The 16993-nt window shown below is 32.0% G+C and overlaps 2 protein-coding genes across 3 annotated transcripts; one reads left to right on the forward strand and one right to left on the reverse strand.

Moving 5' to 3' along the window:
• Nucleotides 1-1765: 1765 nt before the first annotated feature.
• Nucleotides 1766-8232, reverse strand: LOC148601111 (uncharacterized). Of its 2 annotated transcripts, XM_088554916.1 has the most exons (5): nt 8100-8226; nt 6605-6774; nt 4192-5396; nt 3408-3548; nt 1766-2608 (listed from the first exon to the last, which is right to left on the reverse strand). In XM_088554916.1, exons 2-5 carry the CDS (start codon nt 6675-6677, stop codon nt 2408-2410), a joined length of 1620 nt encoding a protein of 539 aa, XP_088411042.1. In that variant the 5' UTR covers nt 6678-6774; nt 8100-8226; the 3' UTR covers nt 1766-2407. The 2 variants fall into 2 exon arrangements, with proteins under 2 accessions (XP_088411042.1, XP_088411043.1); XM_088554917.1 differs by lacking the exon at nt 6605-6774 and having other exon boundaries at nt 8100-8232.
• A 5-nt stretch (nt 8233-8237) lies between these two features.
• Nucleotides 8238-16455, forward strand: LOC148601112 (succinate dehydrogenase [ubiquinone] iron-sulfur subunit, mitochondrial-like). Its single transcript, XM_088554918.1, has 9 exons — nt 8238-8344; nt 9017-9088; nt 9381-9439; nt 10617-10760; nt 11126-11204; nt 11882-12004; nt 13152-13261; nt 13946-14060; nt 15488-16455. The coding sequence occupies exons 1-9, from the start codon at nt 8282-8284 to the stop codon at nt 15569-15571; spliced, it is 849 nt and encodes a 282-aa protein (XP_088411044.1). The 5' UTR covers nt 8238-8281; the 3' UTR covers nt 15572-16455.
• The last annotated feature ends 538 nt before the right edge of the window (nt 16456-16993 follow it).

Genomic DNA, 16993 nt, shown 5'->3' on the forward strand with positions numbered 1-16993 from the left:
TATATGTGTTCGTTTGATTCCCTCTTTATATTTTTATTGTATAGAAAATTATTCTTAAAATAATAATTTCGTTCTCTTGATTCCTTATTCAGTTGTACATATCACCTGAATACATTCTTAAGTCATATTATTTTCTAACACAATCCTCCCTTCTCAACGACTAATAGTTCCAATCAAGGAAAATTAATACTAGAAACTGTGTCATATCGCGTGATTTGTTGTGGATTTTATTTATTTTTGTTTTGCTTTCATTTCCTTTGCTTGGTTTGCTATTTATGTTTGTGTGCTGTATGTGTCTGTCTTATTGCTTGGTCAATGTATTTTACTTGTATGCATGCACTGTATAACTATTTATGTACATTAAGTCGGTTATAAAAGCTCCTGAGAGCTTATGTTGTACTGCTGTAATGAACTTGCCGACTTAAAGCTTTAGTGAAAATCATTGGAGCAGAACCAACTACAGCCTTGTCCTGTAACTTATCATGTTGAATGTATATACCAAAATCATGCCAATATCTGCAAGCGTTTGGAAAAAAAATCCGGAAAACGCTTTTTTCTGTGAAGTTTGCTAAGTTCAAGGCCCATAATTTCAGTAAAAATCATCAGAGCAGAACGAAACATAAACTTGACCTATACATGTAACTCATGGTGAACTTATATATAAAAGATCATGTCAATATCTGCAAGCGTTTAGAAAAAAAAGTCCCAAAAACTCTTATTTCTGCGAATTTTAAGTTCAAGGCCTGTTACTTCGGTAAAAATCATCGGAGCGGAACGAAAGTTAAACTTGATCTGTAACTTATCATGGTGAACTTATATACCAAAAATCATGTCAATATCTGCAAGCGTTTAGAAAAAAGTCTGGAAAACTGTAGATGGACTGAAGGACGGACGGGTCAAAAACATTATACCCTTAGCAACTTCGTTGCCTGGGGTATAATAATGCCCCCACTTTTTGGTTTTCAAAGCACCTTAGTATACAATTGAAATGCATGCACTTTATTTTCAAAACTAAAGAGTAGACAGTATCTGCATCTTATATACTTATTCATAACTTTTGAAATACCGTCACTTTGAATTTCACTGTGACATTGGAGTAACATTGCTGATTTTATTAAATGCATCAGCACGAATGATACCGTTTATATTTACCCAATAAATCCATTGAGGGGTTAAAAGGAGGGTATGTAAACACAAGTGATATGGACAGACGAGGGACAGCCTGCATGGTGGTTCCCATTTACACCCAAATTTTACACAGGAGTAAAAGTAATGAAAATCATCTTGATGTTATTGGGCACTAAACAGATTGAAGTTTGAACTTCAATTCAACATTCCTTGCTAAATTAATCTGCATGCCCAAACCTTTAAGTATATATCACTGATATTTTTTTCAAACAATTCCTATTATCTGGATCAATATTTTGAATATGGGAAGAATTAAGATGTTTTATGAAACTGGACAGGTTTTATTTTTTTCAAATGACAACTGGTTTTAAACTTACGGAAAGATGGGAAAAGACAAGAAATAATTTTTTGCTGAAAGTGTGTATAACAAATTGCAATATCAGGGTATGACTTGTCATAAAATATAGAATGTGTGCAAGTTGCATCAATGTCCATTCAGCAATTTTCTGAAGAATTGTGGAATGAAACTGGAGAAGTATGAATAAATGAATGGAAGATTAGACTGATGGAAGAACAGATAGATGGACAGACATGATTGCTATATACTGCTTCGTTTTTAATTGAGGCATAATGAAAATTTTACTACAAAATATTTTCTTTAATGTACATAACATTGTATAGACATTATCACAATAAATATAAAATTACTACAAACAGTTCAGAGTGATAATATAACATGGACAAATTACCAATCCTAAAAATTCTTCACTCAGAGAATGTTACTTAGTTTCTTGTAAAACTACAAACACAATAGATCGTGACACCACTATTGATTAAATATATTCTTGGATTTTTTTCAAATTTTGTTGCAACAGGGCTTTGATTTGAAATTTAACGGTAAAATTCTGATTTAATCATGCTGGATTTAGCATCCATGAATGCATGCGCTTTAATTTCATGTGAAGTAATAATTCAAACTCTACCTGCATAGAATCTTTACTTCCCATATCTTACTACCAAAAGCAAATTTGATAATATAAACTTTGGAAAGGAAACAGATTGTTTCTTTAGGTTAGCCCATAAACAAAACCTACAACTATTCAAAAGTAGATTAATTTATACCTGAGTTTACCTAAAGCCATGTAAAGACTTTTCAGTGTAAATCTAGCAACCCATTATATAAAACTTGACTTTTAATGTGCACCAGTATTTATATTTCCTAGTATTTTAAACCGACTTTTAATATTTATACATGTACACAATGTACCGGTACATACAATTACTTTTTCGAAGCACTGAAATAACTATTATTTTCCCAAACTCTATTGTGTCTATATAAATCAAATGCTCTCCTGTGATTAGCAGTCAATAAGGATTCTGATGGCGTTGAAAGTCCAGGAAGTGAAAATTCTGCTTGTTCTTTTTGTAACTCTGGTGTGAAAAACTCCATCAGGTCTGGCTCATTAGAATGTTTGGAAGTCTGTTAAAATAGTAAAATTGGTTTAATACAAAATTACATGGATTAATATCAACAAATTTATTTGAAGTAAAAAAAATAAGAAATAACCTGGCAATAATAAAAATTCTAATGGAAAGGTAATTTACCCAAAGAAAGCGGAATCTAGAACTCTCCTTGATCATTATTAGGGCTAATATGGCTAAGAATGTAGCAATACTCAAGCAAAAATATTTGTTTTTGTTGCAATTTTCAGTTTTCAATTCAATTGCAGTTAATTGTTCTCAGTTTCTGATTGCAGTTAATTCACCTTTTTGAAAGTTAAAGTACATATATGAATATGTTATATGAAATAATACAGTTTGTGGCAGTTTACACTTCATGGTTTAAAACATATTAATGCTTGCTTGAATTTCAGCAAGATGCCAGAACAGATGCCATAAGCAAGTAGCCAAATATTCTAAAGGAATCCTAGAAAAAGATTTCATAACTCAAGAAATTTAAATATTGCAATATATCAACTCCAGTGATTTAATTTCAACATGATAACAAACTTGTGGAGATTTGTTTGTTGTGATGTTCATATTTAATAACTGGAGTTGACATTTTGCGATATTCAACTTCCACTCATGAGTCATGTAACCTATACGTACTGTGGAAATTTATAGTACGTATCATTTTATCAAGGAAGCCTTTGGTTACAACCCTATGTTTGTGATCTCTTAATGCTGACGCTTCGGTATTTTTTTGCCAATATTCAGTAGCACAGGTTTTTTTGACATAAATTTATAAAATAATTTTTAATTCACATCTATGACCCTACCTGAGACTTTGGTCTAGAGACTTTACTGGAAACTTGACCAGCTTTACTTTGTTCTACATTGGTACACAGATCCTCCACTGGTATCTCTAAGCTTACTAAACCAGAAAACATACTTTCCTTTGTATTCACCTTGGAAGTAGCCTAAAACAAGAAAAAAAATACTACTAACATGTACATGTAAGTTTATTTTAAACTGCAATCAATTATCATATTTCTGTGACTGATAATATGTGTACATGTAACACTATTGGAGAAAATATTAATGGTCAGTACAATAAATGTGGTTCCTATGACCATGGGGGCAATGTACCTGTGGTTCCTATGACCATGGGGGTAATGTACCTGTGGTTCCTATGACCATGGGGGCAATGTACATTCAGAAATTATTGCATGTATATTACATGTACATTGTACATACTATTGCAATTTTGCTCTTTTTTATTTTAACAATTTTGTAGACAAATTCCAGATGTAACAGTATCCATATCAATTTTTGCTTACTTCATGTTCTTGATTACTCCTTCACTTTTTTTTACTATTGTGGATGAAGATACAGACCGACAGTAGTCATTGGCAGTTGATCAATACATTATGAGCATTTCAAAATTCAGGAATATTTTGTTTTCTTGTATATGTACATTGTGTTTGTGTTCTTGTACAAAATGTATTAAATAGGAAGTTGTTGAAATTGAGTCAATATATACAATGTACAAACATTACAACACAAACCTGTACAACTACACAATGTATAAATGTACATGTACAATGTACTAGTGTACTATACCTTTTCTGTGATCTCTGTTCTCTTTGTATCAGACAATGTCAGTTTTTTCTCTAAAGCTTTCGACACATTAACATGGCTATCCTTTATCTGTTGTAGTTCTGTCCTCATCCGTAATGTACTGTTATACTCTGGTCTATTAAATACATGTTCATACTCAGATGTATTCGGAATCCCATCAGAAAATGGAAAGTTATAATTGTTCAATGAAGGGTGCTCTGTGTTTTCACGTTTAATTTTCACTTTACGTTTAGGGGCTGATTCACCTTCACCTTTGATGTACACCTTTTCTTGCTGAATTTCCTTGACTTTGTCAATTCTCTTTGCAGTTTTGTTTACTTTCTGTGCTTCACTGATTTTAGGGTTTTGAACATGGCACACTGGACGAGAGTCTAATTGTTCGTCATATACAACCTCAGGTAGCACTGATTCGATTCCCTGCTCTTTACTTAGGGATTCTTCAACAATCTGATTTTCAGAGGCTTTTTCAAAATGATTAGCAAGTCCTTTGCCGTTCACAGGAACATAGACAGTTCGGTTATTTACCTTACTTACTGTATATTGTGTAGGTTTACCATGAGTTACTGCCCCTGTTTCACAAATGTTTTCTTTATTTGTTTTATCGCTGTAAGAAGCTGGTTTATATGGTTTCATTTGTCTTGATTTTTGAAGAATGAAAGAATCCTCTCCACTATCACTTAGTCCTTTTGAATTGTCCAGTTCAAATCTGACCCTGTGTTGATTTTTTGATTTTCCATCATCATGCATTCCATTTCTTAAGTTACTCTTTTGCTCTTTAGAATCTGTAGCTTTTTCTGGTGTTAAAGTCAAATCTAAATTAGTGTCAATCACATGACTTGATTGTTTTAGTGGAACAGGAGCACTTTGAAACTGACCTAGCTGACCGGACACTCTCCCAGCAAGAGACTTTTCTGGAGTGATACACAAAGAAGGATCTGGTCCAATCAATTTAGTTGTAGTTTTCCATGATGGTGCAGGCACTTGGAAAAGAGGCAGCGAGTCCTCAGAGCTCTCCGATGTGTTCCATCCAGGGGGAGGAAAGTGGCAGTGCTGCTTGTCTCTCAAGTTCAATACCTCATACTGAGAAACTGCACCATGACCTCTCTCTGGAACTCTTGAAGTAGGAAATTTATGAGGAAGTGGTTCTGTTGCTTGACAAATGAAATGAGTTGCCATGTTCACAATACCTGAAATCAAAAATAAATAAAACATTAAGTTTGTTACATGTACGTACAGTAGCTGAAATCATCTCATAAAAACATAACCACATTTGTACCATGAACATGTACATAGAAAGTTGGAAAAAGCAGAGAACATTAGTCTTGCTTTTTAATTTTGGCTTACACTGATATAATGTTACAAGTTATTCCAGTCTGCCACTTAATTATACAATTAATGCAGGACAGGATAATTATGACTACTGGGTACAGTTTACTACAAGACAGTTGAAACTTTTAATGATACTAATATGTTTCTATCAGAGTTAGCCCCTAAAAGCATTTAATACTGAAACCATGGACCAATCTAATTAAAACTAGCTCTTGTAATTTGTCCAATGCGGGAACATAGTGGACAAAATACAAGAGCTAGTTTTAATTGGTTTGACCATGTACGTACAGTGTACAGCATCAATTTACATGTACATCTAGTACAAAAATGTACATGTATACTGAAAACACTGTGTCACTGTGTTCTAGGATCCCACTTTCCCATCATTCAGAACTAGTGCAATTTTGGTGTGGGAAAGTGTTTTTCATGTTCCACTTGCAGTGTGTTGTCTGTCATAATTATAAGTTACAATACGAAACGGCGACCTCAGCCAGTTGTTTTCGACTGCTAAAAAAGCTTCATTTGAACTCTGAGACATTTCTAATTTAAAGTACATTTGAAATACAACCTACATGTACATAGACATTTTGTATCTTTATTTTCATGATAAGTTCTGTTAAATGATTTTGAACTTTAATAACTGAAAAAACCAATGTTTACTCCCATATAAAAATAATCCCTTGACAAACCTCGCACACAGTTGTCTATTTTTTTTAGAAATTTAAATGAACACATATACATTGTACAATTTCCTTCATGTTTCTCTGGTCATCAAATGTACTGCAATTAATTATAACTCAAAACAGGACAGTTATAAAGAATGTATCAACGATAAATGTCTTTATGATTTTCACACTATATTTGCCAATTGTTAATACCACACGCTATTCGTCTCAACCCCTGTTTTATTGTGCCGACTGCTTGATTTAACTATTGACTCATATTACTAGTATAGATTTCAGCGATTGGATTGAGAATTTTCATAAGTTCCCCGGACTCCCCTTTTGTGATTTTCAGCGGTCCCCAATTAATTTTGGAGGTCAGAGATAAATGAGATTACCGGTACCTTCACAGTGCTGGTTGAATTTCACACCCAGGTCAGTGATTCTCCATTCACAATTAAAAACCTGAATATACATGTGTATGATGTAGCATTAGTGTCCTTGAGTGTATTGTACATTGGGCTGACATTTTCATCCCGGTGGGGTTGTTGTCACTCTGACAAATACACCATACCTATTTCCATTATACAGTATTTGTATAGATGTGTACAATGCAATAAATTATCACTATATGCATACAAAAGATTTCATATTTTGAAGCTCATAGGTAAAACTCCTCCTAAAGTATTTACAATTACACTACACCCAGAGAGTATAGATTCTGGAACTCCCATTTTGATGTCACTTATTGGAGTGTCCCCAGGAAATTCCCAAAAATGCCATAAAAATCCTGGAGTGATCTTGGCATACCTCTTCCAAAAGGCAATAAAATACACCATGCTGGCAGTTTTTCATTGCCCTAATTATCCTTTGAAGTACCACCTACATCCTGTCTTACCTGTCAGGTGAACATGGCTACAATACACAAGGTGATAAAATACTTGGAGTGACTCCCAAATACTCCCAAAAAGGCAATAAAACACTCTCAGATTGGAGTAATCACCTAAAGGATTTTAGGAGTGGACTCTGATCGAATGAACACCAAAATAAATGTAAGAGAAACCTCCCTCTCTGGGTGTACTGTTGAAAGACCATTTGATGAAACTAAACAAAATATTGTTTCACATGTATCGGGTGAATAGTATTAACCATGAAGGAATTTTTTTCAGTTACATGGAAATGTATTACTCATTGCATTTTTGAGGATTTTTTTCTATAAAAATATTACATGAACAATATACTGTATGCTACAAAAGTCTGCTTCAAATGTTGCTTGAAGAGTAAAGTGGGGTATCATTTTTTTTTTCACATAAGGCGAAATTCCCATCATTTGCTTTTCATTTTAATATGTTGACATTTTTTGTAATTGATTTTTAATATTCAATGTTTAACTTAATTGCACTGTTAATATTTTCAGACATTAAATCAAAGGGAAAATTTTTAAAATGGTAAGGATAACAAGTGTGTCACTGTGTGGTATTCTTCCAACCCTCTGGACAGCTCTTAAAAAAGGCAGCATTGTAACCTAATAAAATCTACACATAACAAAATTTCATAGAACAAGACTCCAGAAAAACATTTTGAAAATAAGCTGGGACTCTCTAATTTTAGACTTAGACAAGTTAAGAGAAAACTTTGTCAATCATGGGGCTAAAATTCCCTCACATTGAACTATTTGCATGCCGGATTGCAACAAGTAAGCATAACTAGTAATAACTAAAACTGGTTTTTACCGTCTATAGTAAAATTACTTGACAAAATGATAAAAAAAACAGATTGCTGTTTAACTGATCATCATCAAGCCTCAAGGCAAGTCCATGCATGACAACAAAATAAAATGACGAGTATTCATAAAGAAGCCTCTTTTGGTACTTTAAATTTATGAATCTTTAAACAAACCGAATATTCTTCTATTCGCTTTTTCGTGTTTTGTGTGTTTTTCACATCACAATGCACTTTATCTGTTATTTTGCGTGTAACATTTTTCAAATGAATAAAAAGTCAGCCATTTGTAAACAAGCGGAAGTCGATCTTACCGGAAATGCCAAGTGCGCATTTCTGCTTACATAAAAATAGGGAAAATGGCAAGTTCAACTGTGATGAAAATAGCTCCTGCCAAGAGAGCTTTGGTGCAACTATTTCAGGTGAACATATTGTAAAATTAAAACATTGAAATTGTAGACTGTTAAATACCAGTGACTATACATGTCACATGCTCATTTTTTTGTTCAAATAATTATAAAAACAGTTTGTTCATGAATGCTACCTGGAGGTTACACAACATAAAATGTCAATGTCAGTGCATTTTAAAACCGTAATTAAAAGTTTTATTTAATGACAAAGTTTTGTCCTTTGATATTACTAAGGAAGAGGGAATGCTTCAGTTGCTTGCTATTGAACTTATACTAAGTAAACAGATAAATACAAAATGTACATGTAATCCCTTTTGGGTTTTGGCGCTGGTGATAATTTTTGCTTTTTAAAAACAAAAAGTATATGCGGTGCAAAATCCCAAACAGGATTAAAAATACATGTAGCCTTTTATATGATACATGTAATCTCTGAAACGTGTTTACAAACCTCATGAATTTTGTTCTTCTGCATTGAAGTCTTCCAAACTCTTTATCGACGCCTCTTTATTTCATAGCTTTTGTAATTAGTCTGCCTCAACCTTTCATGGTTTGACTTCTGTAGTTGTATCAAGCTGAAAACATATGATGAATCATAAAAATTCGATCTCATTTATCATTTGCTCTCTTGCAATGTACATGTACTTATATGCATATGAATTTTGAACATAGATTTATCTCTTTCAGACAAGATGTGCACAGACAGCAGCAGCTACTGCACCAGCTCCACGAATGAAAAAGTTCTCAATTTATAGATACGTAAGTAGGAGGAAAATAAAACAAAATTATGTACAACTTCTGAAACCATCAGTATCTCAAGAGCAAACAATTTTTTTTTATGCATCAGATGGTAATTTTCCACAACAGATTTAATATAATTTACAACAAGGCATTTATCCTGTGGGTAGTGCTTGTGAAACTGCTATTGACTTCTGTATGAAAAAAAACACCGTTTTTTAGATAGAAATGAAAGACACAAGATAATTTATGACTTTCGGGAAGTGGATTTAATTTTATTAATGTTTTATGACAGTACCTTTTTTTTTTATAGAATCCAGAAAAACAAGGTGACAAGCCAAGTGTACAGACTTATGAAGTTGATTTGAACACGTAAGTTTAAAAGGTTTCATATAGAATTACTAGACATGTTCCTGCTTGTGGAAGAAGTTCGTCAAGAACTAAAATTGTAAAACAAAGAAATTAGAGGTGATCATATTGTGTTTTGTAACTACATGTGTATTTATTGGTTATGCTGATGAAATTTAATTTTCATTGACAAATAGGGCTGCAGCGATACACCTACGTGTACCTCACGATATGTATTGTAACACAAGGGTAACAATATGATACACAACAGCATACTGATTTATATATATATAATTTTTTTTTTTTGGAGTTAAGAATATTTAACAGATTTAAATTTGGTAAGGTTTGTTGAAGCTAGGTTTCATTCTTAGAGTCAATAATTTTGATCTTAACAAAGATTAATGAATTTTTCCTCACAAGTAATATCCTACTTTACTATTTGCCTAGTAATTTCATCAATTGTTTGAAAAAAAGATGTATTTTAACCTGTATCATATCCTAACTTGGCCAAAAGTATCGTTATACATCAATTTCATGCCGAATTGTTTCATCTTTATAGACAAAAAGACAGAATTGAGTCCACTGTACTTTTTACAATTGTTACAGTATATGCAGTTTAGTTACAGTAATTACTGTTTAGTTGTTTTGATTTTATCTTAATGACCTAATTTTATTTTATGTTGTCATTTAAAATACTTTGGGAATCTGATAAAATTTGAACATATTAATCAGGTGTATAGCTTTACCTATAATTATAAAAGCTTTACACATAAATAGATTAAAATTTCTTTCATATGTTTGAGTAAACTTCGGAGTAAATTACATTACATTAGTTTATGTATGTTATCAATCATTTTTGTTTTGGTTTGTAACAAGCTTTCTAGTTGGTTGGTATTCTTTGATCAAACTAAGTTATTTTGTATAATTTGCTTTGGTACTTTGATGTCATTAACATCAATTTGTCTGCACTCCAGGATTTAAATAATTTCAGACAAAATACCCTTTTGATGGCTAACTATTTCTTAATCCATTAGAAATTGAATAATCAGGAATGTTTCTAATTTTTGAACATGTTATTTTGTACAGTCTGTTAAAAAAATAGTGATATTCCTTAATAAATATGTGAAACATGAACTTAAAACATATTTTCATTCATAACAGTATGTTTTGTTTTTGTTAATTGTTTGTCCTATTGTTGTAGATGTGGCCCTATGGTGCTTGATGCTTTGATCAAGATCAAAGATACAATGGATCCAACTCTGACCTTCAGAAGGTCATGTCGAGAGGGCATTTGTGGGTCATGTTCTATGAACATTGGAGGAATTAATACATTGGCATGTCTATGGTAGGTTGACAATGACATGTTTATATCTGTTGTAAAAATGAATTAGCTTACAGTATTGCAACATTTTTATTTTTGAGCATTATGGAATTTTAATCATTATTAAGCCTGGATATTTATCAAAACCACAGAAATTATAATTGCATTTTCTGCAAAAATTACATTAGTGCAAGAATTAATGTACACAATACTTTCTGAGTTTCATGTCATTTTATAAAAGAATATTTGAATATCTCTGTATTCTCCATTACCTCAAATCATGAAAATGATAAATTGAATAATGAAAAAAAAATTGTAATTATTCACAAGAAAGCCATTAAAAACAACCTACTAAATTAATATTCAAGTATTTGTATTTTATTTAACAGTAAAATCGACCCTAACACAAGTAAAGCTGTAAAGATCTACCCCTTGCCACACATGTATGTTATTAAAGATCTTGTTCCTGTAAGTATATTTAAAAGGATAGTACTAGTCTACTATATACATGTAGTTGTTTAGTTCAGTGGTTTATTACATGTATATGGAACCTAAGAAAAGTTTTTAAAAAAAGCTTACATATTGTATATACCCTCACTCAATGATTGTTATTAGAATCACCTTGTTCATCCATCATTCTGTAAACCTAAACTTCATCACAATTTTCTCAGCTCGTAATGGATGGATTAATTTCAAACTTGGGGTGTGGTTTAAAATTGATGGGGCATTTGTTGTAAGCAACTTCAACTTCCTGTATGAGCTGGGGTATATGTAGCACAATGAACCTCATGTTTCCATTTAAATCCCTTTTGCCATAAGTCTCACATATTATTATATATTGGTAGTATTGGCAAATTTTGTGTTGAAATTAATAATTTGAAGAGCATAACTTCAGGGAGAAACTTATTATTTATTATTATTATAAGATAAAAAAATCATCTATGTGAACTTTTTTCACCATATTTATGTATTTTATTTTATTTTTGTATTCATAAAAAAAAAACGTTTTGAATTTCTAGAAAAAACAGTTGTATCTATAGTGTGAAAAACCTTCTAAATATCATACTCCATACCAGCTGCTCTGTACTGTACTTATGATACCTGGTTTTGTCTATTGGTATTAGTTTCAACATACCTATATTTAGGACATGAGTAACTTCTATGCCCAGTACAGAGCCATTGAGCCTTATCTGAAAAAGAAGGACGGATCTGACAAGGATGTTGGAAAAGAACAGTACCTACAGTCAGTTAAAGACAGAGCTAAACTGGTAAGAATTAAGGGCACATAAAAAAAAGAGAAGATTTATGACTTGTCTTTCTTTGTTATTGGTAATTTTGGCCTTAAATGGCATTCAAATATATTCTATTCATGCACATTTATTCAAGGGTATAAGTTTTCATAGATTAAATGCAGGAATTTGTGGTTTCACAGAACCAAGAACCCCCCACCCCTAATTAGTATGCAGTGAAATAAATTTCATTCACCAAATATCACAAAAACGATATTTAAGGTAATGCAATTTTTATACAATCTAATGTACATATACATTTTCCCTGAATAGCAAAAAATGCCAAGGAAAAATTTCGTGGTATACATTATATATAAAAAAGTAACCTTATACCATTTGTTCAAGCCAAGAGAAAATATATATATATGTCTATTTAAGGTAACATTGGATGAAAAAATAGGGTGGGGATGAAGGTAAAATTTATTTTAAAAGTGATTTTATGTAGGCACTTATGGGAGGATTTCTTGACTTTGATGATGCTCAACTGAATAATGAAAGTGGCATTTCATTAAAAAAATACAATAAAATGTGCCAGGATAGGTAAGGTAGCCTTAAACAGAGAGTTTTTTTCTCTCTGACCTTAGGTCAACTCAGTGAGCAGTATTCCATCATTTATAGATGTTTGTACAGGACTTACATATCCCACTGACAGTATTTTGGCTTTTAACATTAATCTCAACTGCCTAATATGAACCTTTGGCTTTATACTTCATGTTAAACTTCAGAGTTATCTCCCTTTGATGATGAAATGGCAATGCATTTCATATAATTTATACCTTGAATTAGTGACACGTAAAAAAAGAAATGAATGCCATTTCTGCATTTCAGATAACACTTTGATTAAGATTTCATTGAAAGACCTTTTTCACCATGATTCACCCACTGCCTTATTCTTCCAAAAAAAAAAACAGTGATCAGCATAATTTGCAATGGACCGTAAAGTTTCAATTGAACCAATCCAAATCATTGTTATTTATAATCATTTATTAATAAACAAAGTTACTGAACTGACAGACAAACTGATTTGTACAATACTGGAGTGGGAATCAAATTTCAGACTTATATTTGATTGCTTCTGTGGTAAATGCTACAGTGCTACAGTGCATGTACTACATGTCTGTTGCAGGATGGATTGTATGAGTGTATATTATGTGCTTGCTGTAGTACATCCTGTCCAAGCTACTGGTGGAATTCAGACAAATATCTTGGACCTGCAGTACTCATGCAGGCTTACAGGTTAGTCTTTTATAAGGGACCTGCAGTACTCATGCAGGCTTACATGTCTTTTATAAGTCTGATTCTTACAGGGCTTCTGAAATGGAGGGTCCTGGACCTGGAACCACAACCACTAATTTGAGGCCCTGTTGTTAAATTTAAAAAAATTCCCCCTTTTAATTGCCTTTTGCTTGGCTGTCTATTACAAATTAATTACACTTAACCACTGAATTTATAGTTATTTACATGTATTCAAATTGTAATGAAACTTCTTAGTTATAAAGGTAAAAAGGTGAAGCAAGAAATGGAATGAAAATGTGTTTTATTTTTATGATACTAGAATTAAAATGAAAATTATATCAATAAAAATGATCATTGCTATGAAAAGCATACAAGCTGCATTTCCATCCCAATTTGATCATTATATAGCATTTATCATGAACACTATATATCCTCTGAGCAAATTGACTTATTTTCAAAATCATTTATTTTTCTTATTTCTTGATTTTCAATTTGAACAACACTTATGTCACTTATGACTGTTATATTTTTTGGTCCATTTGAAATAACCTCAATGCCCGTGTTGCACACTTAAAGATAACCTGCATTTTAGTGTGCACCATGTGATTGAGGTTTTTTCTTCAAGACCGAAACAATTTTCTCCTTAAATAAACCTAAAATTTTAGTACAAGAACATTTTTACAGGTGGATGGTAGACTCAAGAGATGACTTCACCAATGAGAGACTTTCAATGATGGAAGACAAGTTCTCTGTATACAGATGTCATACCATTATGAACTGTACTAAGACCTGTCCCAAGGTTTGTAATGATAGAATACCCACAAATTATCTCCCTTTTGACACAAGGACTTCCCTTTATCAAGGTGAGATAAAACTTGCAGTGTTTGTGGTGTCACTCTAAAAAGTTTAAGGATGTACTGTAAATCCAAAAGAATAAATGTAGTAGTGTGTTCTGAATTGCTGTATTTATTATATAATTATTATATAAATAGCAGTGTTTTATCCAATGTTCTCAGTGTGATGAATTTCGATAATTCACACTGTGAAATAAATTCGATAATTTCACTCTCGGACTTTCTTCCGCCAAAACGTCACAATATAGATATCTATCCGCCAATCACAGAATTCAAGATTCATGTTGAAAATATCGATAAATTATGAAGATAATCTATATAATAAATAGGATAATCAATTGGTTATCGTGAGTAACCAAAATATGACCACTCGTTCCAAGAATGCTTGAGGATTTAATTCGTGCACGGAACAAGTTCTGCATTCTAGTTAAATCTAGGCGTTCTTCGGCACACGTGATAATATTTTGGTTATTCACTCTTTCCAATTATTCATTTTAAAAGCATGGAAAATATCAAACATGACCAAAAAGTACAAGACAAGAAAACCTCAGACATCCTAGGATAAGATTACAATACTCTGTAGGGCCTCAGGAAAGAAGTTGAAATCTTACCCACAGGTGCCGGAGATTTCTTGGTCTTGCACTCTCTGCATTGTTAGATTCCTTCTGTTTCTTTACCGTTTTTTTGTTTTATTCACCATAATTTAAAAAACAAAGACAACTTTTTTTAGAAGTGGAATCATTGAAAAGCACAAGTTTACTTGCCTCTTTGTTAACATTTTTAAAGGCCCATCCAGTGAGGGGGTTGCATATTTTGGTAAGCAGTCTGTCCATTCATTCATGTTGCAATAACTCAATGTTCTTTGAAGGCTCTAAATATATTATGTAACAATGCATGAAACAATGCATGAATTTCTTCTTGGAAGAGTAATCAAGGAAACCATGTGTATTTTGTTGGAAGGTTGTTCATGTTAAAATGTGTTTATTTTAACCTTTGCCCTTGTGGGGTCATTGTCAGGGGGGAGATTAGATAAAAAAACAAAGACTGGTTTTGTATTTTATTAATTTTTTCCATTAGATAGTTGAACTTAGGATTTGTACATAGTATGCGCAACTTCCTTAAACAACTTTCCCTGGTGTGTTAAATTCTTTAAACACATTGAACCAAGGGAAATGAACTCTTTTTGATATAATTTTCAGAGATTAAAACCCTGAATTTGATTTTAATGAGACAAAAACTCTTAAAATCTTTTTCTTTCTTTTTTCAGGGTAACCCAGGAAGATTAAAATTCATTTGTTATTAATTTCAGGGATTGAACCCAAAATAAGCTTTTAATGAGATGAAGAGTCTTAAAAACTCTATCTTTTTTTAGGGATTGAACCCAGGATTGGCTATTGGAGAGATCAAGAAAATGTTGGCTTTGTACCAGAAAGAAGCTAAACAGGCCAAGGCATAATGATAACACTCAGCAATAGGACAGATGCTTGTGATATTAGTTTTATTTTCCACCTTATTTTTATTCTATTTTGTTGTTATGGATTAGATTCAATTCTTTTTTGAAGTATATGATGAAAAAGTTAAAGATGTATGATGTTGGTAGTAAAAAAGATGGCATGTGCTAGCCAGTTCTGTTGAGTCCTGAATATAAAAGTGCCATTTGGGACATTAAACCTTTTTCAGAGCTTCCTATATATGTATCAGTGGATATGCAGGATGATGAAACAAAATAGATTTCTCTTCTTTATGTAAAGAATGATACAAGATGAAAAGCAATTTGTTACTTAAAATTGTATGATAATAGATCCTAATAAAGAAAAATTCTTCTTTTTTAAATTAATATATAAATGATAAGTTAAAGATATGAAGAATATCTACCATGGCAACAGTTAGGGATCTGATTATTCAGTGGTGTTTTTCAATGAATTTCAAAGAATTTCAATATATTTTGTAAAAAGGAACACTCACAATTGCTTATAATGCTTGAAGTAATACAGGTACCTCGTAGATCTAAGAGAGGAAACTGTATTTATACCTGCTGTAATGCTTTTGATAATTATTGTTATATACTAGTATTTAAGGTAGAGACAAAAATTGCTTGATAAAATGTGTTAAATTTGAAAAATGTGACATTTTGATGTACTGAAATCCTCCAATATTTCAAAACAAGAAGCAAATTTTTTTTCAAGAAAATTTACTAACTAAAAAATGTGTATTGACAAACAAGTACAGTAGGTACTGTCATACAATCATGTATTTGTTGTATCTTATTGTTAAAATATTTGAAAACTAAAATTGTTTTATATTTATTGGAATCCATGATGATATAAATTTTGAAGCTTATTGTGTTTTTTTTGTTTCTACATTAATCTTGTGCTGGTATCTGTTTGGGGAAGGTATGTAACATCCAAACATTAATGTCGAATTCTACAGTAGAATATTTTCTGTTAAAATTTAACCTCCTCAGAACAACTCAAATTTTGTATCCTCTTTCCCTAACCCCTTCATCATTTGGGTAGCAAATCACTAATGGGGAAAAACTGAAAGCATTTGCATCATACAGAAAAGTGGGAAAAATACAGGTTCGCACCCTCAGCATGATTTTTCTGTTGTTCTGTACTTAAAAACTTGCAACCTCATTGTGACTTTTTCAAAGGAAAAAGTGCCATAGTTCTGGATTGATAAAGCATTGTAAAACATAATTGAACATAACATGTATTTTATTGTCCACATCATTGTGTTTAAATTTGAAAGTTCTGTAGTTGAGTAGTTCTGTATTTTGTTCCAGAATCAAGTAAGTATGAAAAACCAGCAGACCAGAGAATAATTTTTGCTCTTTTAGTACCCAAAACTCCTCGAGTGAGAGAGGTATTCCTCCCTT

This window comes from Perna viridis, chromosome 12 (genome assembly GCF_037379345.1).
Source record: "Perna viridis isolate PV_CMFRI_1.1 ecotype Kerala chromosome 12, ASM3737934v1, whole genome shotgun sequence".
In the NCBI taxonomy this organism is placed as follows: domain Eukaryota; kingdom Metazoa; phylum Mollusca; class Bivalvia; order Mytilida; family Mytilidae; genus Perna; species Perna viridis.

Coding starts and splice junctions, on each gene's coding strand:
- LOC148601112 (XM_088554918.1), top strand. CDS start 8,282: ATGGCAAGTTCAACTGTGATGAAAATAGCTCCTGCCAAGAGAGCTTTG. Junction 9,089..9,380: donor AGTTCTCAATTTATAGATAC/GTAAGTAGGAGG, acceptor TTTTTTTTATAG/AATCCAGAAAAACAAGGTGA. Junction 10,761..11,125: donor AATACATTGGCATGTCTATG/GTAGGTTGACAA, acceptor TTTATTTAACAG/TAAAATCGACCCTAACACAA.
- LOC148601111 (XM_088554916.1), bottom strand. CDS start 6,677: ATGTATATTCAGGTTTTTAATTGTGAATGGAGAATCACTGACCTGGGT. Junction 5,397..6,604: donor ATTCAACCAGCACTGTGAAG/GTACCGGTAATC, acceptor TTTTGATTTCAG/GTATTGTGAACATGGCAACT. Junction 2,609..3,407: donor TCTCTAGACCAAAGTCTCAG/GTAGGGTCATAG, acceptor CTATTTTAACAG/ACTTCCAAACATTCTAATGA.